Raw genomic sequence first — 21,617 nt, 5'->3', positions numbered from 1 at the left:
CAATGCTATCTTCACGTACTCCTATCCTCACGATGTCAGGAGAAAACAGGAAAGACCTTCAATAGATTAGGTGAAGCAGCCTTGGTGAATTTTCCTGAAATCATAGATTTAGAGCTGGTAGGAACTTCGGAGGCAAAGACCTCATTTGACAGTTGAGGAAACTGAGGCACAGAGAGGTTAAGTAATATCCTAATTTACATGGATAGTTAATGCGTGAGGTAGAATTTGAACCCAGGTGTTTCTGATTTCAGACCAATGCCCTATCTAGAAACTGAACCATGCTTTCAATAAAAAGGGGGAAAGAATTGCACTGACATCTAAAAACATGAGCTCTCTTTCATTTCCATCTGAGCATTTGAATTTGCCACAGTTTTGTCCTGGGATGCTCAGAATTAAAAGATCAAAAAGAATTAAATAGTCCCTGCCTTCAAGGGGCAAATATTTTACTGGAGGGGGGGTGGTGTAGAGGTGGGGGAGAGTAGTGCACCATACACAGATAAACCAAGATTAAGTAAACACAACGTTATCTACAACGTCTTTTCAAGAAGCAAAGCGCTAACACCTGGGCTAGAATGGGGCAGGGATCAGGAAACACCTGATGTTGGACCGGGCACCTGGGCCATTCTAGTCAGGAAGGCAGGGGTCCTAGGAAGGCCTCTATGGAAACTCGGGCTCTCCTCATTCCAAACTCGAGGAAGACGTGGGCGAGGGTGGGGAGGGGTGGATTGCTTGCATCCAACTGGTAGCCTGGCGTCTTACCTAGCTGGCCCGCCACGCTTATTCAGCTAATTGAATTCCGGGCTCCCACTCTTACTGGAAGTGTCCAGGGCAGGCTTCGGAGCAGACTGGGAAGTGTGGGTAGGGTTGTTGTTGGTAGGTGGGTTTTTTTGTTTGTTTTTTTTGGGGGGGTACCTGGAGGGAGGTGGGGCGGGGAGAGGGAAGTGTATAGAATAAATCTGAAGGGAACCTAAGAGGGAAAGGAGAAAGAAGAGAGAGAAGGGGAAGAGAGGAAAGAGCGAGAAGCGGCAGAGAGGGCAAAGAGACGGGAGAGAAGGGGAACAAAGGACGAGGGAAGGAGTCTCAGGGCGCCATTGGGGAAGGGAGGGCGCCAGGAAGGGAGAGCAGCAGCTACAGCATCCAGACTGGGGTGCGACGCTTCCCAGCTCCCCTCCTTTCCCCGTCGCTCCCCAAGGCTCCCCTCCTTCCTGGGAGCCCAGCGTGGGGGAGTGATGGCAAAGGGGTGCAGCCCGCAGCAGCTCCGAGGCTCCCACTAAACTTTGCGGGGCGGGGCTGGGGAGCAGAGAGGAAGGCGGGGTGGGGCGGGGCCGCGCGGTGGGCGGGGCACTAGAGGGGCGGGGCCTAGGGGAGAGGAGGGGAGGGGAGGGGAGGGGAGGGGGAGGAGGCGGCCGGGCCGGGCCGGGGCCAGGGACTCTGCAGGCCGGCGGGCAGGCGGCTGCGGCGGCGGCGGCCGAAGAGCAGCGGGAGCCGCGGCGGCCGCGCCATGTGGCTGCTGGGACCGCTGTGCCTGCTGCTGAGCAGCGCCGGGGGTGAGTGAGTCTGGGGGCGGCCGCGGGAGGGGGCCGAGGTAAACTTCCTCGGCCCGCGCGGGCTGGGGCCGGCCGGGCTGGGGCTGGGATCGCTAGCCGGCCAGCCCGGCCTCGTCCTCCCTCTCTCCTCCCCTGCCTTCCTCCCCGGCTGCGCTCTCGGGGCTGCTGGGCACAGGGCGGACCCTCCTCTTCTCCTCCTCCTTCTCCTCCTCCTCCTGCTCTCCTGGCCTGGGCGCACGCACGCAGGCATGCATGCACGCGTGTGTGCACGCGGGAGTGAGTGTGTGCGGCCGTGGCGTGGGCACGGGGGCTGGGGGGCTGCAGCTAGGCGGGGGTCATTGTGCCTCCGGAACGGGCGCCGGGAAGTAGCCGGAGCAAAGGAGAGGCTAAGTGCGCTGGCGGGGCGGAGCTCGCGCCCTGCCCTCTGTGTATTCGTGTGTGTATATGTGTGTGTGTGTGTGTGTGTGTGTGTGTGTGTCCCTCCCTCTGCCTTCCAGCCCGGAGATGGCCCGGGGCCGGGTGGGCAGAGATGGAGAAAAGTCCTTCCTGCCCAGGTCCCTCCAGGGAGACCTTCGATCACCTCCCAAAGCCCGTGTGCTTAAGGTTCTCCTGGCTTTGGTGTGGCTTGCACTCTTCCTGGGCCTCAGTTTCCCCACTAGGACCTTGGGACTGATCAAAATTCTCCTAAGTCCTCACCTTCGCGAAGTGTATTGCGTGTTTGCAGAACCCGACGGTTTTGTGTAGTGATTTTTCTAATTCACAAAAGAAATGAAGAATCTCGCTTCCTTTAAACTCTTGGGCAGGCAATGGAGGGCTACTAAAGGTAGATCCTAGTTATTAGAGAGCCTGGCTTCCGTCCGGGAGACTTTGGAATGATTAACTTGATCGCTTGCTTGTTTTCTTTTCGAGGTGGGGGCTGCATGGAGTATAAATATAAAACTTGGAGTGCTAGGGCCGCCAGAGACTTCTGAGGACCGACTTTCCTAAATTGTTAGAAGAGGGGGCTGGAGAAATTGCACAAAATATCCCACTGATCTGCAAGGCATCTCAGAGATCACCTAAGCCAGGGGTTCTTGCCTTGTTGTGTGTCCCGGACCTCTTTGGCTTCGAGGTGAAACTGACAAATCCCTTCTCAGAAGGTTTTTAAACACCTAAAATAAAATACATAAAGATTACCAAAGGAACTAGTTATTGAAATAGTTATCAAATGCATATATACACACACACACATATGTACATATGTGTGTGTAAAATCCTAGATTAAGAACTGATCTCTGCTGACCCCCTCATTTGACAGGAAAACCATCCCAGAGAAGGGCAATAACTGTCCCAAGATTGCATAACTTGTTGCGTGGCAGAGCCTGGAATAAAACCCATTTCTTCTGACTCCCAAGTTCAGGGCTCTTTAAACCACATAGATACTGCCAAGGCCCCGTGGTCCTACACTAAGAGATGGTAGGAGTTATTAATTTTCCTTAGAGGGGATCAGAACCCTAGAGCTGGGAGTTACCTTAGAGGCCATTCTAGTCCAACCTCCTCATTTCGAAGCTGAGGAAACTGAGGCCAAAAGTAAGTCTTAATTCTAAATCCAAATATATGTTTTTTCCATTGAGTGGAAATTGTTTTCATTCCCAGCTAGCCATCTCACCTGCCTGTGAGCTGAAGCCCCTCTTGTACTTAGAAAGCTACTTACTTGCTGGAGAAACTTCAGGGGCTTATAAATAGGGAACATGCCTGCTATTTTGTAGAATAGTTTTGATCAAATAGACATTGACTAGCAACCAGACAATGTGCTCCTTATCTGACATGTCAGTGTCATTAAGATGTCCAAGTGGCCTGTTAGCATGGGTCAGTAAAGTATAGGAAAAGGGTACCCTTTGATAAAGGTCTCTTACCAGTTCATGCCTTAAGTCTTTGGGTCTGTTCATAAGCAGGAATCTAAATCCCATTTTGCCTCTCAGGTTAGTAACACAGAGAATCTGGAGGGACTTTTGAGATAATCTAATCCCAATTCCTCCTTTTAAAGATATGGAATTTCAGCCCGGTCTGTTTCTTTGTGAGCCCTTTTTTTTTTTTCCTTAGCAGAGATCCTGGAATGCTTTGTCATTTCCTTCTCCAGGTCATTTTACAAATAAGGAAACAGAGGCAAATAGGGTGAATTGACTTGCCCAGAGTCACACAGAGAGTAAATATCTGAGGCTGGATTTGAACTCAGGTCTTCATAATTCTAGGGTCAGCTCTCTAGCCCCTTTGCCACCCAGCTGCCCTGAGATAGATGAGGAAACTGAGGCTTAAAGTAGGGAAGTCTGGCTATTTTAGGATCACGGGATTTCAAAATTGGAAGGGACTTCAGAGGTCATCCAACTGTCTGAAAAGAGTAGTGTAACTTACTAAACTCATTTTAGCGGATGAGGAAGATCATAGATTTTGACATAGTAAGTGATTCAGCTTGATCATCTAGGGCACTCTCATGATCATTTTGCAGATGAGCAGACAGGCCCAGAGATGTGAAGTCATTTGCCCAAGGCCCCACAGATAGTAGTTGGCAGAGGCAGGATTTGAACCTTGGTTCTCTCCCTGTAATGACAGTTGGTCTTTCCATTGATCCACACTGCCTCCCTAACAAAGTAGTCAGTAATGGAAGAGGCAGGATTCAAACCCAGGTCTTGACTCTAACTTAAGCTTTCTTCCTTCTTCATCACACCATTGCCTCCCATCAGTGAGGGTCCCAATGTTAACAATAGCGGCTCCCATTTACATAGCTCTGTGCATCATCTCATTTGGTCTCCAACAACCCTGTGCCACAGGCAGTTTAAGGAATACTTTACCTGTTTTTTAGATCTCTGGCTGTGTAGGCAGGAAGACATCTAGGTTCAAGTGTAGCCTTTGCCATAGATATGTGTATGTGGCCCTGCACTACCTCTTGGTGCCCCCAGGCAACTCTGTGGATGTAAGTTTGTCATCAGCCATGAACATACTGAGGTACTGGGCATTTCCTCACCAGGTAGACCAAGGTCTGGGCACAAGCTACCCCCCATTCTACAGACAAGGAGACTGAGGCTCTACTTGGTAAAGTGGCATGTCCAAGGGCATGGCAGACTCAAACAAAGGACATTCCATGGGACTCAAAGACCCGTCTCTATCTAAGGATCGAGCTTTTTTCACCGTATGCTGCTATGTTGCTCTCCGTTTGTGGGGTAGAGAGACAGAGAAACACAGAAAGGGGAAAGGAGGGGGAGAGAGGGAGGGAGAGAGAGACAGAGACAGACAGACAGACATGGAGAGAGAGACAGAGACAGAGACAGACAGACAGACATGGAGAGAGAGAGAGACACACGGGGAGAGAGAGACAGGGAGAGGCAGGGAGAGAGAGGAGAGAGAGAGAGAGAGAGAGGATGGAGGAGGAGGAGGAGGAGGGAAAGGGAGGCATGGATGGAGAGGGAGAAGGAGAGAGAAACAGACACAGAAAAGATGAAGCAGAAGAGGAAGGAGAAGAAGAAAAAGAAGAAGAGGAGGGAGAGGAAGAAGAGAGAGAGGGAGGGAAGGAGAGAGAGGATAGAAGCTGCTACCTGCACTTCATTGTTCCATCTAGATTGCCCCTCTGGACCACAGCTGATGGTGTCTGTGCAGGTTGGGCCTCAGATTTGCCGTTGGCAGCTGGCTGCAGGTGCAAACTATTGGTGCAAGAGGCTCTGAGCAGGCAAGCTTCCAGGTGTCTCTGATAGGAGACTAACCTGATGTCATATAAGCCTGAGCACAGCCGGATGGTGATGCAGTGTCTGAGGTGGCAGCACATGAGAAGGACAATTTGGCCTCCCCTTCACTCTGACAACAACCCTTGGCCGAGTCTAAATTAGTATTTATTATGTTTCCCGGGTGGAGAGGTGGCTTTAGGTGGCTTTGGTTGTTCATCCTGTTGTTCATGGACAGCTTCATTTTTGGATGTCAGATCATAGTCTTAGTGCTGGGAGGGACCTGATAGAGGCATGTGAGAATATTTTTTTCTGCTTTAGAGATGAAGACACTGAGGCCACCAAGGTGAAATAACATGCCCATGGTCTCATAGGAAGTCAGGATTTGAACCTGGACCCTCTGGCTTCGGAGTTCACATTTTTTCCTAATGTCTCTGACTTTTTGATCGTGGAATCTGTACACCTTTGGAATCGGAGGCCTTGAATTAAAGCTCTTCCCTTCTACTTACAAGTCATGTCCTTGGACAAATTGCTTTCCTCAGTTTCCTCATCTGTAAAATGTAAAATATGGCTAACAAAACAATATTACAAAGTACTGGTCCTGAATTCAAGAGGACTTGAGTTCTCAGACACTTGACAGAAACTTACTACCTTGGGCAAGTCACTTAACCCTCATTGCCCCGAAAAAAACAATCAAACAAAACACTGGATTATTGTGCTCTTCCAGTGAGTAACGTATGTAAAGTGTCATATAAACATAAGCCGCTAGTATTATCGTTATTGTTATTAATATTACTAGAAGTGACAGATTAGATCTACTACCGATCTGAGCCAATGTTAATATACATTAGCAGAGGGACTTTCCTCACTAGGAGTTCCCCAAGCCAGTGAAAGCACAGCTTAGCTTTGAAATGCAATCAGTTCTATAGTCATCTCCAAAATAAGCCCCCGCTCAAGGCCATTTGAGGTGGAGGGTGACCGTCACAGGGTCTTCAGTCGTCCCTGACCAGGCCATATTGGAGTGTTCTTTTCAGTTTGTTTTTTGTTTTTGTTTTTGTTTTGTTTTTGCAGGGCAGTGACTCTCTGTGACTTGCCCATTGTTACACAGCTAGTAAGAGTCAAGTGTCTAAGGCTGGATTTGAACTCGGGTCCTCCTGAATCCAGGGCCAGTGCTTTATCCACCGAGCCTCCTAGCTGCCTCTCTTTTTTTTTCTTTTCAGTTCTAAGAACCATACCACATTTTAGAAAGGATGTTGGAAAACTGGAGCATGTGCCTTAGTAAGTGACCTCGATGGTAATGAATGGTACCAGAAGCCGAGCCATATTAGGAAGCAGAGATGTTTAGCTTTGAGGACAAGAAGGGACAGTTTAGACCAGTCAGAGGATTTCACACTGGAAGGGTTCTTAGGGGCCATCCAGACCAATCCTCTTGGAATGGGACCGTAGGACTCATTAAAGTTAGGTGATGTCGGGAGGAAGAGGCAGAGCCAAGATTCAAACTTCCTTTGCTCCATTTTCAACACAGTTTTCGTTGCTTTGATCTGGCGAGGGGAGGAGGAATTGCAGGATCTCAGATTTGGAAGGGACCTTAGAGGTAAAGATGGTCAAACCATAGATTTCAGGCTGGGAGAGACTTTAGAGGTGGGCTAGTCAATCCTGGTCCACTCCACTTTTACAGATAAGGCAACTGAGTCACAGGGAGGTGGAGGGGGTTGCCTAACATCACATAGGGAGTCACTGAGCTAGGGTTTCAACTCAGGGCCTGTGACTCCAGGTTCTGACCTAACCAGTTCTCAAATTGGGAAATATCATTTGCCAAATGGTCACTCAGCATGGTTTGAAGATATCAGGATGATGCAGAGCCCAGTGATTCCTGGGCTAGCTCATTCCACCTTTAGGCAGTTTGAATTTTCAGGAAGATTTTTTTTTTCTATACGTCCTCCCTCTTTGCAGTCTCCAGCCCTTGACTCTGCTTCTGCCATCGTAGGCCCAGGGTAGCAAGCTTCAACCCTTCTCTGCCTGCTTCAAGATGACTATATAATAATGCCTTTCTCCTTTTCCAGCTACATATGCTCAGTTTCCTCCTTTTCCAGCTACATATGCTCAGTTTCCTCCTTTTCCAGACTTGACCTCCTCCATTCTTCTCACTATCCTGGTTACCTTTCTCTGAGCATTCTTCAACTTCTGACCTGATGCCCTTCCCAAAATATAGTGTCTGGTAATGACTCCCTGGATAAGTTCTGACCAGGGCAGGGCACAGCAGGCCTGCCTACCTGAGCTTAGAGCACAAAACTAGGAGCAAGAAGAACATAAATTACTCATTGGAAACTCATAATGACCCAGTGATATATTGTTTTGTTAGCCATATTCTAGATTTTACAGCTGAGTAAATGGAGGAAAGCAATTTGCCCAAGTTACAGAGAGCCATGTAACAGAGGAACATTTCCTAATTAAGATATTAATTATAATGTTTTATATATATATGATATGTATATTGCATATATAATTATTGGAGTTGTTGAAAAGTTTAATGGACTGCTTCATCAGGTAATGAGTTCCTCATCATTGGAGATCTCCAACAGAGGCTGAATGACCAATTATTACTTGCTGTTTTTTTTGTTTTGTTTTGTTTTGTTTTTTGGTGAGGCAATTGGGGTTAAGTGACTTGCCTAGGGTCACACAGCTATTAAGTGTTAAGTGTCTGAGGCCGGATTTGAACTCAGGTCCTCCTGACTCCAGGGCTGGTGCTCTATCCACTGCGCCACCTAGTTGCCCCATATTACTTGCTGTTTCAGGGGGGATTGTTGCCCAGACACTAGCTGGACATGGTGGCCTCTGAGGTCAAAGGATCCCAGACTTTAGTCAGACTGGGACAAAAAAAGGTCATTTAGCCCAAGTCCCTCATTTTGCAAATGATGAAATTGAGGCCCAGAGAGGCGATGTGACTTGCCTAAGGTCATGGAGATTGTTGAAAGTAGTAAAGCCAGAATTCAAACCCAGGGCCTTGGACTACAAATGCAGTGCACTTCCGGATGGGGCCCATCAGCCCAGAATGAGTTCTTGTGATTCTGACTTCTCTTGGAGGTATAAATGACTGACTGCCCTTGAAGTGGCCACCTGGCAACCTCCAAGCAAGAGGGCAGGAGCTTTTCTTTGAACTGAAAAGATAAAGGTGTGTTATTTGTATCCAAGACACAACAGAAGATAAGGATGTTGAGTGCTTCCTGCTTCCACCTCGTGTGGGAGAATCAATTTCTCAATCTTTCTTCCTCTCCCTTTCCCCCTCTGTCTGTCTCTTACTCCATCTGTATCTGTTCCTCTTTCTGTCTTGTCTGTCTCTCTTTGACTGACCCCTTTCTCTCTTTCCGCTTTCTCTATTGTTTTCACTGTCTCTGTCTCTCCTTTCACTCTGTCTTTCTGTCTCTGTTTCTCTTCTTTTTCTGTCTTTCTATCTCCATCTCTCTATGTCTCTGTGTCTCTGTCTCTCTCTCTGAAAAGTATATCCATAACATTTGGACAGTACCCCACCCCCACCAAAATCAACCCCTTTTAGGACCACACTGAAGCCATGCATGGAAGGGAACATGGAGGAGGGAGCTGCTTAGGGCACATCTCAGGCCTTTGTCATTCTCTTAAGGCGAGTGCCAATCACTTAAGCTCACAGAAAGCAAGAAAAACTGGATATTAGTGGAGTCTGTCACAGAGGACAGATTCTTTTTTTTTCTTCAAGCAGAAGTTCGCCTCAATAACAGTAACTTTTTAAAAGTATGCCTGTCTTTTGTCATCTTCCTTTCTAAATCTGTGCCCTTGCCCCTCCCCCCAAAGAGCCAGCTTTCCAAACAAAGAATTTAAATAGGGAGGGGGCAGTTAGTTCAGCAAAACTGCAGTGGAAAGACTCGGGTTTAAAGTAAGAGGGCTCAAGTTCAAATCATGACTGTTATTTATTCCTTGTGTGATTGGAGCATGTGACAACTTCAGGGTCTCAGTTTCCTCAACTGTAAAATGAGATCTTTAGTCTAGTTCACGACTTCTTATACTTTTTCCACTTACGACCCCTTTTCTCCTAAGAATTTTTATATAGGTATATAAAAAGGTATACATAACCTTATACTGTTGCCCCCAACATTCAGTTATGTGATGCCCATATGGGGTTGAGACCCACAATTTAAGAAGCTAGGGGACAGATGAGTAAATGGTCTCTAAATTCCCTTCCTTTCCCAGCCCCCCCCCTGCTGTATATATACACACATATATAAGAACATAGGTATATATACTTATAAATGCACATGTGCATATACATACATCTACATACATGTATATATGTGTATATCTAGCCATACCCATGTGTATACTTATACATACATATACATGTGTGTATATCTCCTCTAAGTAAGAGGTTGTTTTCCCCATTAGACTGTAAGAATCTTAAGGGCAGAGACTCCCCCCCCCCCCCCAATCTTTGTATGCCTGGGGCTGAACACAGTACCTGACATAGAGTAAGTGCTTAATAAGTTCCTTTTGATTGATTGATTCCAGCTCTGAACCCATAATCCTGTGTCCTCAGGTGTCCCTTCCAGTTTGAAATCTCTGTGCCAATATCCCGCAACCCCAATAGACAGGATAATCACTGTTTCCTTCCCTCCTGCAAGTAACGAAGGGAAGTGCTTGGTCATTAGAATTCTGCATCACCTACGAGAAACAGGGGCAGCCGAAACAACAAAACACGGAGGAGTTATTAGGACATATCACAGGGATTTCATAAAGGAATGAACTTTGGGAAAAAAAATGTCAAGAATTTTCTTGCCCCTAGGAAAGCCCCAGCCTTTTGAACCACTCTACCAGGTTTGTGTTTTCTAGCCTGTTGAATGTGACCAGAAACCCACAATCCTGGCTCTTGTCAAGAAATGGATTCCCATTTTCTTTGTCATCTGCCTCACTTGCCCTGGGCGCCCATGTCAGACTTAGTCTGATTGCAGAAGCCCTGCTTCCCCAGCTTGGGACCCGAGGGCAGGTAGCTAAGAGATTCCCCTGGTGATGCTTCATGCCTGAGCAGGATGACAGGCCAGAACCCTAGAATTATGTAGGTTGTTTTTTGGGGTTTTTTTGTTGTGGGTTTTTTTTTGGGGGGGGCAATGAGGGTTGAGTGACTTGTCCAAGGCCACACAGCTACCAAGTGTCAAGTGTCTGAGGCTGGATTTGAACTCACGTCCTCCTGAATCCAAGGTCAGTGCTTTATCCACTGTGCCACCTAACTGCCCCTAGAATGATGTTTAATGGAGCTTTTCAGGTACAGGTAGCAGTGGTCAACAGTGCTCTAACTTGTTCTGGGAAGTGATAGGACTCTAAAGATCTACAAATCCCAGCCCTGAATTTCAAGTTTGGAGGGACCTTAGAAACGATGTAGTCCTACATGCTCACTTTACTAATGGGGAAGTATCAGAGGCTAGATTTGAACTCTGGTCTTCCGTTTCTTCTAGGTAGCACAGTGGCTAGAGTGCCTGAGTTCAAGTCTCACCTCAGACACTTACTAGCTGTGTGACCCTGGCCAACTCACTTAACCCCAACTGCCTTAAAACATCCGGGTCCATCTCCAGTCTTCCTGATATACATCTTGCCACTGGACCCAGATGGCTCTGGAGGAGAGAGTGAGGCTGATAACCTTCCTCACTTAAATCTAATTCAGTGCAAGTCATGACATCACTCAAATGTGATGAACAAACAGCTACTAATGGGGAAACTGAAGCTGAGAGAAACTTAGTGACTTTTGCCTCTCTGAGGAAATGGGTGTCAGAGGCAGGCTTTGAACCCAAGGGCTCTGATTCCAGGTCTAGGGACCTTTCCACTGTGCCACACAACCTTTCATTAGATGGTGACTAGACCGGGAAGAGCTTACGGGCAAATGAAAATGTTGGCAAACAGGAGAAGGCTCTGATGACCAGCGTATTTATTTGGTTTTGTACAAAAATACATCCATTTATTTTGCCATCTTAGTCACCCAGGTATTTTTGCTAGCTTCCCTGCCCTTCAGCCCCCGAGGTTTTGCCAAAAGGTGGCCCTGGGGTGTTTGTGTGGATGCCCGAGAGAAAGAAAGAGAAAACAGTAGCTGCTTGTACAAAGGTTCCTTCCATTTTCATCACAGTCAAAGCTGTCACTGATTTTACTCCAATGAACCACACTTGCCCTTGGAAAGTGTTTATGGGGGAAATGAATCAGTGGTTTTTGGACATTAAGCATTTGTTTGTCAGAATAGTCACTCCATGCTGAATGTCACTGGCTCAGTATAAGGGATTTCAGTGACTAGGGGAAGTGTTCAGTGAAAAAAAAAAAGAAAAAAGAATGGAAAATATTTATTTGAAACAGGTAGATCATCAGGTCTTTGAAGAATTGATCATGGGCTGAGAGCTGGGAGTGATTCAGAGGTCATTCCCTGCACCATTTTATAGATGAGAAAACTGAAGCCAGCAAGGCCCTACTACTCTAGGTCACATGGGTAGTAAGTAGTTATCAAAGGTGGGATTTGAACCCTGTTCTTGTGACTCTGAAGCCGGGATTCTTTCTACTTCTCCAAGGCTGTTGCAAGGTGGGCTTAGATCAAGGAGGGCTTAATATGGAAAGGGAAGGTGTCAGTCTGGGCCAGGTTTCTTTTCAAAGTCTTTTTCCCATCCCCTACCACAACTAATTCCCAGGACGTCCTAAGATGAGCCCCTTTTTCTGAGTCTCAGTGTTCTTGTTTGTAAAATGAGGAAGTTGATCCAGGTGATCTATAAAGTCCCTTTCTGTTTTAGCTTTAGATGCTGCTTAGACTATGAGGGCCTTTGGTATAGGACAGCACAGGATTCATCGCAATGATCTGGGTTTGAATTCTGGCGCTACTGATGGCTATCTATGAGGACTTGAAGAAGTCATTTTCCTTCAATGCCCTTGAGATTTTTTTCACGTGTAGAATGAGGTAGCAGCTCTGTGGTGCCACAGTGCACAGAGCACCAGGCCTGGAATCAGAAGATTCATCTTTCTGAATTCAAATCTGGTCTCAGCTGTGTGACCCTGGGCAAGTCACTATACCCTGTTTGCCTCAGTTTCCTCATCTATAAAATGAACTGGAGAAGGAAATGGCAAACTACTCCAGTATCCTTGCCAAGAAAACCCCAAATGGGGTCAAGAGTCAGACCCCACTGAAAACAAGTAGGTGACAACTAAGAGTATAAAATGAGGGGGGGTTGGTTTGGAAAACTAAGGTCCCTTCCGAATAGACACTGGTGATCTGTGATTCTATAAATGATGCTCTACACCCTGATCCAGCCTTGAAAACGTGGACTAGGGAATTGAACAGTCTGTTAAATATCTGCCTGTTTACGCTGCTCTTGACCCAAGAGCATAGAACTGGGGGAAGTGAATGGCAGTTGCAGAAAGGCAAATTGAGGCTTCCAGTAACAAAACAGTCCCGACCATCAAAGCCTGTCCCCTAAGCAGCATTGGGCGGCTCTCCCTTCTTCACTCAGGCCAAGCCCCTGGCCTGGGGGCTTTCTCTCTGCCAGGAAACTCCACGACCATCTTTCTGCCTCCGCCCAGGCTGTCCCCCATTCCTTGGCATGGCCCCCTGGCATCCTTTGGGACTCATGCCACTTCTCAGCAGGAGGCCTCTCCCTGTGCCCTCGACTTCTAAAGCCTTCCTCTCTTAAGCTTCCCCTACAGCTATTCTCTATGCATCGTGTATGTGTGTATGCATGCATGCATGTGTGTGTATGTATATATGCATGTCCATATGTCTATATAAAATGTGTGTTTACATGTGTATGTATATAGATATAAAATGTGTGTATATGTATGTATATGTGTGCGTATATATTTGTATACATGTGTATAAATATGTGTGTTTATGTATGTGTCTATATATATAAAGTGTGTGTATGTGCGTACACATATATTATGTGTTTATATAAAATGTGTATGTATGTGTATACATATATATTATATGTTTATATAAAGTGTGTGTCTGTATGTTTATACATATATAATATGCTTATATAAAGTGTGTGTGTCTGTATGTGTATACATATATATTATATGCTTATATAAAGTGTGTGTGTGTCTGTGTATACACACACACACCCCTATTCATGTACATGCCACCTCTCCAAAGGCAGGGATTGTTTTTGTTTTTTCTTTGTATGTCCAGCACTTAGTGTAGCAGCTGGTATGCAGTAGACGCTTCATAAATGCTTGTTGACGGACCTATCCTGGGGATTTCCTTGGCTTCTGCGGCCTCTTCCAGCCCTGAAATTCTGCAGTGGTCCTCAGTGGCCTGGGCAGATTTGATAGAAAACTCAGACTCTTAGAAGCACCCTAACTCAACCAATCAGCGGATGGGAGTGAATATGTTCTATGTGCTCCATGTTGAGCCAGGGGCTGGGAATTCCAACACAAAACCCTCGGGAAGGAGTTCTTAAGCTTTCTTCTGTTGTGGAACCCTTTGGTATTTGGGGGAAGCCGGTGGAGCTCTTCTCAGAAGGTTTTTTTTTTTATAAAAGTAATTGAAGGAGATGCTAAATTTCGCACAGAGGTTAGTGAAAATAAAGATGTCATTCCTCCCACCCACCCTCCAACTATGATCATGGACCTCCCCCCACCAGAAATCTATTGAGTTCCTCGGATGCCAGCTTAAGCCCCACCATAGTAAGCCCACGCCCAAGGGGAGAGGGAGTGCTAGCCCAGGAAGGAAGCTCTGGCCTTGGAAGTCATGGGGGTTCTAAGTGGAAGGATAGGTGGGGCAGTAGATTGTTAAAGCCCTTTCTCGTAGCAATGGGCAATGACGATTGCATTTTTGTTCCCTAAGGAGGAACTGAAGAGGGGGCAGGAGGTGGGGATGGCTACCAGGTGGCGGGGCAGATGGCAGGATGCCCAGCTGGCTGGGCCCTGGAGTCCTGGCAGATGGAGTCCATGAAGCATTCTCTGGAGTCTGGACTGACTGGACATGAAGGGCAGAGGGGGAGATACCATGTAATTGGGGCATCTCCCCTCTGGGCTGGGGCCCTGTCTTGAGGGGATGGAGCAGGGTATCTGGGAGCTCAGGTCTTGATGGCCAGTGATCCTGGTAGGGAGAGGGAGGCAGGAGCAGCAGGGGTCTGGATGATATTTGGCGGATGAGGTTTCTCCATATGGTCCTTCCCATGGCAGATACGATGTCAAATAATCAACAAACATCCATTAAATACGTACTGGGGCAGCTAGGTGGTGCAGTGGATAAACCACCAGCCCTAGATTCAGGAGGACCTGAGTTTAAATCTGGCCTCAGACACTTGACACTTATTAGCTGTGTGACCCTGGGCAAGTCACTTTGACCCGCAAAACAAACAAACAAACTAACTAACCTGCGTACCAGGCCCTACACTACTCTGCTGAGGTAGAAAGGCAAAAAGCAAATCAATCCCTGCCCTCAAGGAGTTTACTTTTAAATGGGGGAGACAATAGGCACATCTAGGTATAGTCAAAACGTGAGTGTTCTGAGATACACCAGCCCCCTCTTAAAATCCATAATGCTCACCAACAAATCCCTAGCTTTCCAGCAGTGGCAGTGGAAGGGTGGGGAGGGGGCAGCAGGGGAAGGCAATAAACGAAAAACCTATCTAGTTAGCTCACGTGGGTTGCTCTGCCCCTAGGCTTCACTGGGTAACTTGGGGGTGGAACCTTAGCCTGGAACATTCTCCTTTTCACCACTCTACAGAGCTCCTGTTGTTCTTCCTGGCTTCCCCTCCCCTCCTGTCATTTCTTCCCTTCTCATCCTTTCTGCTCATTTCTTCTTTGTCTTTGTCATCTCTTACCTTTCCCTCCCCATCTTTTCTCCTCCTCCCCATCTCTTCCCCTTCTCCCCCTTCTCTTCCTTTCCCTCCCCCACCTCTTCCCCTCTCCCCTATCACTTCATTCCCCCCTTGTTCCCCCTCTTTCCCTGCTCCTTTCCCCACCCCAGACTGCTTTACTCCTATAGGAAGAATTTCCATAGATACAGATATGGGTATGGATATAGATATAGATAGATACCTATATCTATCAATCATCTGTCTATCTATAGGCAACGATGCAGGTGGTGGGGAAATGCTCCAATACCAGGGATAAGTTGGTTCTAAAACTTCTCTTTTTCTTCTCTCCAGAAATTCTCAATTTCCCCCAGTCCGCTAATGCTTTAAAGTTACCCTATGTGTGCAAGCTTATAAAAAACTTTCAGATGCCTTTAAAGATGCCTTATAGAGAGTCCCTAAAAGATACATTGTAGCTGGTTCCTCCCCAAAAAAGACACACCGTAGTGACACCCCCCCCCTCCTTAAAGATGAATTGTGAAAGATAAATTTAAATAGAGAGAGCACTGGGTTGGGAGCCAGAAGACCAGCCCTGCCAGTGACCTTGCATGAGATCTCCAGTTAATCTCTCTCAATGTCAAATGATTCTTCTGGCAAATGAGAAGGTCAAACCAGATAGATGAAATGAAAAATGAACATTTATTGAGCGCTCACTGTATGCCAAGTTCTCTGCCAAGTAGCAGGGATTCAGACAGAAAATTGAGGCAGTCTCTACTTTCAAAGAGCTGATATTCTAGTCAGAGGACACAACACATATAGGAAGATGTGGCAGCAGGGTCGATGGAAAGGCCCAGCGGTTCTTAGGGTAAAATTCACATACAGGGCACATGTTGATACCTTGATGGGCTGGAGAACACAATAGTTTCTTAGATGATCTCTAAGGACTTTTTGAGCTCACATAATAAAAATACGGACATCTGGCATTTGAAGAGCATGCCTAAGGTTACCACTGCATTTTGTACACATCTCATTAGTAATTTGAATTTCGTGATGTAGTGGATAGAGTTTTTGAGTCAGGAGGAACTGGCCTCAGTTGGTTTTTTCTCCCCTTGACCACCAAGTCACAGCCTTTCTCTGGGCCTCAGTTTCGTCCCATTTGAAACAGACATATAAATAACACCTATTACCGCAGGGTGATGGTAAGAAGCAAGTGGCTTAATCATTTAATATAAAACATTTTGCAAACATTAAAATGCAGTGATGATAATGATGATGATGAGACCACACAGGTATTTCTTTTTGCCCTGGACCCTTAGTGTGGAGAATTCCCAGGGTCTGGATCCTGTGTTCCCAAATCTTGTCATTTTTAACCATAGATAATTACCCAGGGGCAAATGCCTATAGCTACTAAAGGCAGGACTTGAACCTTGAACCTATGTCTTCCTCACTCCAAGACTGACCCTGTAATAAGCATTTATTAAGTACCCACTTTATGCCAGGCCCCGTGCTAGGGGCTAAAAAACTGAAACAGTCTTTCCCCTCAAAAAATTACATTCTTGTTCAGGGTTGGGACTGGCTTGGGAGGTTATATAGGACCTTTGCAACACAGATTCAGACTTGGCAGGAACCACAGACCCCCATTTTGTAGATGAAGAAATCAGAACTCAAGGGGTGAATGGCACAGATGTGACAGCCTGAGGGGCAATAAAACAGGTATGTGTGTGTGTGTGTGGGGGGAATTCTACCACCCCTCCCCCCATGCTTTCTCCAAGGTTACAGGATTTAGCACTAGAGGGGACCTTAGAGAGATTTGCTGATCTTAGGAAATCAAGCCCTTCACTTTCTAGGCAAAGAGGAGGCTTTGAGAGGGGCAGTCCCCTAGAATGCTGGTCTTAGACCTGGGTTCTTCCTTAAAGGTCTTATGATTAAAGAACAAGCTATGCATGACTTTGCTTGTGAGAAGGGGGATCACAAACAACATGGGTGAAATCAGGAAAGGCCTCGTATGGGGAACTGCTCTCATTGAGTGAAAGTCTGTGCAAAGGGACGGAGGTGGGAGATTGAACGTTGCTTATGCAATGCTCTACAACGTCTCCTCTCTGAATCCCATGGGTTATTCCATTTTATTTATTTCCCCCATCATTCCCCCTCATTCTGAAACTGAGATTTATGATGTTGTCTTTGGTGAGCCCGAAAGAGGGATGCTCAGCTTTACTGACAAAGTCTTAAATACCACAGCCCTTGAGCAGGAAGGGCCCGATTGTAGAGAGCATCCAGTCCAACCCCATCATTGAGGCTGGCCTGAGGCCTTGAGAGGAATGAACTTGTCTTCCTGCCATATTTTCAGGTGGTCAAACCTGTTTGGCAACTGGAAGCCTCCAAGCCTACTCAGGAAGTCCAAGGCTTTGGGAAGACCTGACAGGGTGTCTAGTGAGTTCCCTTTAATGGAGAATACACCTGCTCTCTGCTGCTTGGTCACCTGAAGACTCGCCAGGTTTGGGAGGGGAAACGGGGACTGCAGAGTCTAGAGGAATCTAACTGGCTCTGGGCATGGAAGGAAGATGGAAAAGTGAAATGTAGCAATGCTTACATTATAGTGTCCTATGCAGGATGGAAGTTGAGCAATGTATAAATATCTCTTTAAGATTTGTTCATAATGCCACGTCATTTGTGTTATATTTGGATATGGGAAGCCCTGAGTGGGTAATTCGATTCTGAAAATTTGAGACTGTGGTATAGTGATTAGAGTCCTGGCCTTGGGGTCAGAGGCCCTTGGTTCCAACCTTCCATGTGCCTCTCATTACCTTTGATTTGGCCAAGTCATTTAACCTCTCTAGGCCCAGTGTTCCTTCTTTGCTAGATGAGGGGTTGGACTAGCTGCCCTCAGAGGTCAGATCCAACTCTAAATCTATGATTGTCTGTCCTGTTATTAAATACTTACAGTGTGGAAGACATGGTGTTTGACATGCCAAGATAAAACCAAGAACGCCAATTCTGGAGTCAGAGAACTTGGATTCAAATCCTGTTTCTGATGCTCACTCCTTGTGAGACATTGGGGCAAGTCACCATCCTTGAGCCTCAGTTTCCTCATTTATAAAATAAAGGGATGGTACTAGATGACCTCTAAAGACCCCTACAGCTTTAGATCCATCATCCTATAATCAAAGTTTGTATTCTTCATGTACATGTATGTAAGGAAAGACAAAGCATATGCAGCCTGTACCAAAAGTCTTAGTGCAGTTTTAAAGCTGGCTTAAGCGAGCCTTTAGGACCCCCACTATAGACTTGTTTAACTTTTTTGGGTCAATCAACAAACATTTATTAAGTACCTACTTTGTACCGGGCAGTGTGCTAAGCTTCTAAGGGTACAAAGAAAGACAAAAACAGTCCTTACCCTCTAGGGACTCACATTCTGATGGTGGCAGCAACATAAAAACAACCCTGTAGATGCAATATATGTATAAGAGAAGTGGAAGCACAGTCTTAAATATGAGGACTTCAAGAAGTAGAAACAAGAGGGGAGGACATTCCAGTCATAGAGGCCATTTTGGACTTTGCCTCAATTTCCTTATCTGTCAAATGGGCTGGAGAAGGAAAGGGCAAAACACTCCAGTATCTTTTGCCAAGAAGACCTCAAATGGGGTCCCAAAGAGCAGGACGTGACTGAAATGACTTAACAACAACAAAATCATAATATCTCCCCCCCCCCCCTCCTGTCTTCTCTTTTCAAAGTTAAACATTCTGGTTCTTTCCATTGATCCTCACCCTCCCTCTTCCTACCCTCCATTCCACCCCACCCCCAGCAAACTAAAAACTCTTCTTTGTGTCTTGGGAGACATTCTTTTTAAGCCACTTTGAGGAAAAGAAAAAAGATGGGCTGTTTCCTGAATTTTCCCACCACATTCTAACATTTTTAAAAAAAATTCACCTCCTCTCCTGCCCCTCTGTCAAGGAGTCATGTTAATAATGATAGTGGATATAAAGTCCTTTGCATCCTCTCATTTGAACTGCATAACAAGCACATGAGGGACAGTTAAACAGTTACTCTCCTCCCCTTTTGACAGATAAAAAGGCTCAAAGCTCAAAGTTCACTGATTCATTTCAGTCCCAGTTAGAAAGCACCAGATACCAGATTTGAATCTGGGTCTCTCTCTGTCTCTGTTTCTGTCTCTCTCTCTCTCTCTCTGTCTTTGTGTCTCTCTGTATGTCTCTCTCTGTTTCTCCTCTCTCTCTGTCTGTCTGTATTTCTCACTGTCTCTCTGTTTTTCTATTTCTGTCTCTGTTTCTCTCTGTGTTTCTGTGTGTGTCTCTCTCTGTCTCTCTCTCCTCTGGACATGTGATTTCATTGGTATTGAGAATTACTGTTGAGGAAATTCCTTTAACCAGTTCACATCAGCCCCTGCTCTGCAACTTAGTCTTAGAACATTGAGAGGTTGTGTCTTCTCCAGGGGCACACCACCAGTTTTCCCCAGAGGCTCAATTTTAACCCAGGTCTTCCCAACTCTGAGAAGGTTGTTATTTACTATGCCATGTCTGCATCTCATTTCCCAAGTATAAGCAAATTTAGAATATTTTACTCCTTCATCTCAGCTTGTTTCCAATAAATTAAACAAATGGTATATAGTAAATTCCCTGTAAATACTCTCTCCCTCCCTCTCCCCCTCTCTCTCTCCCTCTCTCTCCCTCCCTCCCCCTCTTTCTTTCTCCCCTCCCCTCCCTCCCTCCCTCTCTCTCCATCCTTCTCTCCTCTCCCCACTCCCCCTCCCCCCACCCATTTGCTAAAAGCAGCACATTGGGTTTTGCCTTTACTATTGCTTCTAAACCACTGGTCTTCATCTATTCCGGGAACAGAGCTGCTGAAATTCCACCAGATTCAGAAAGCCTTGCTAGATAGATTGTCTTTAGGGACCTATGAAATGCATTACCCACGACTAGACTTTAGCAGCAGATACATTAGACCTAACTGATTATGCCTCATGTGGGTACAAATCAAGATTCAGTAGTTGGGTATTTGTGTCTCAGAAACATGAGATCAGTTTGGCAGCCAAAAACTGGAATTTGATCTTGCGCATCCTTAAGGGAGGCAGTGATATCTCAAACTAGGAGGCGATTGTCCTACCTTCCCCTCCCCACTCTCCCAGAGCTCATCTGGAATTCTGAGTTGACTTCTGGGTGCCACAATTCAGGAAAGACATTGAGAGGCTGGGGAGTGTCTAGAGGAGGCAATGAAGGCGGTCAGGCTAGGAGGTCCGTGCCTTGAAATGTCACTGAGCGGATCCGAGGGTCTTCTGATCAACTCCGCCCCCTATAAACAGTCTAGGTTCAGTGACCACCAACGCCCCCGTTCAATGATAACTTCTGTGATTCTTTGAAGGGTCTTTGATTCCATGCCACGTGAGGATCAATTGAAGGAACCGGAATGTTTAACCCTGAAAAGAAGACTTAGGGGGAATATGATTTTGTTGCTGTTGAGTTTTTTCAGTTGTGTCCTGATCTTTCTGACCCCATTTGATGTTTTCTTGGCAAAGATACTGGAGTATTTTGCCCTTTCCTTCTCCAGCCCATTTGACAAATAAGGAAACTGAGGCAAAGTTAAGTGACTTGTCCAGGGTCACACAGTTAGGAAATGTCTGAGGCCAGATTTGAACTCATTAAGACAAGTGTTTCTGATTCCAAGCCCAGTGCTGTATCCACTGCATCAGATAGCTTCCCATTATGCTGAATTGCCTCTATGTAATCTGGGGGTGGGGTGGGAAAGGGGTGCCCTGATGCTTATTTGAGTGACTGTAGGCATGTCCTTGAATATCTCTGAACCTCAGTTTTCTCATCTGTAAAATGGGAATACTCCATGAGTATTATGAGAAAAGTGATGTTGACACCATAGATTTAGGACAAGAAGGGACCTCAGAAGTCACCTAGTCCGTCCTCACCCCACCCCACCCCACTTATTTTACAAAGCCGGAATCTGAAGTCCCCTGATTCCAAACCCAGCAGCCTAGCTGTCTTTCCACAGAACCATATTGCCTGTTTGATGTGTAAAGCTTAAAATGATATAAAAACATAAGGCTGTTCATCTTCACCCCCACCACCCCTCACCCCAGATTACATAGAGGTTAACCAGCATAGTGGGAAGAGTGCTCTGTGTTCAAATCATGGGTCTGATTTTTACTAACCAAAGGACCCCGGCCAGATCACTTAACATTTCTTTGCCTTTGGCAGCTTGCTCTGATTTAAGCCCCAGATAGAAAACATCTGCTAGCCTCAGGGTGTTTCGCTTTCTAAAACAGAGATTTTGAACTTTTTTTTCAGCCATGGCAAACGTGAAATTGGCAATAAGTTGAAATCTATGGGTTCTTTCTCAGAATAAATTTTAATGTAGATAATAAGAAATGTATTATTACAGAAGAACCTGATTATATTGAATTACAGTCATCAAAATTATAATTAAAAAAAAAAGTTCAGGAACCGCAGGTTAAGATCCCCTATCTATTAGAACAAGATAGCTGTTAAGACAGGGGTGAGCCTCGGGTTTTTAAGCTCCTAGAATCTTTCAAGGTCCTACTCTAAGAGTCATGTTGGCTTCTGGG

The 21,617-nt window shown here is 46.1% G+C and overlaps 1 protein-coding gene across 3 annotated transcripts in view; it reads left to right on the top strand.

Moving 5' to 3' along the window:
- The first annotated feature begins 805 nt into the window (after positions 1 to 805).
- LDLRAD3 (low density lipoprotein receptor class A domain containing 3) overlaps positions 806 to 21,617 on the top strand; it is a 274,323-nt gene continuing 253,511 nt past the window's right edge. For 2 of the 3 annotated variants that reach the window (XM_043973189.1, XM_043973188.1), the window contains exon 1: positions 1,429 to 1,547. In XM_043973189.1, coding sequence (XP_043829124.1) covers positions 1,502 to 1,547 — 46 coding nt within the window. In that variant the 5' untranslated portion in view covers positions 1,429 to 1,501. Of the gene's footprint in view, positions 878 to 1,428; positions 1,548 to 21,617 lie in introns of those variants that run through there. The other variant, XM_043973191.1, reaches the window with a different exon arrangement.

The sequence above is a fragment of the Dromiciops gliroides genome, chromosome 6 (genome assembly GCF_019393635.1).
Source record: "Dromiciops gliroides isolate mDroGli1 chromosome 6, mDroGli1.pri, whole genome shotgun sequence".
Classification (NCBI taxonomy): Eukaryota; Metazoa; Chordata; class Mammalia; order Microbiotheria; family Microbiotheriidae; genus Dromiciops; species Dromiciops gliroides.
The sequence above is the reverse complement of the archived record's forward strand: the minus strand, read 5'-3'. Positions and strand labels throughout refer to the sequence as shown.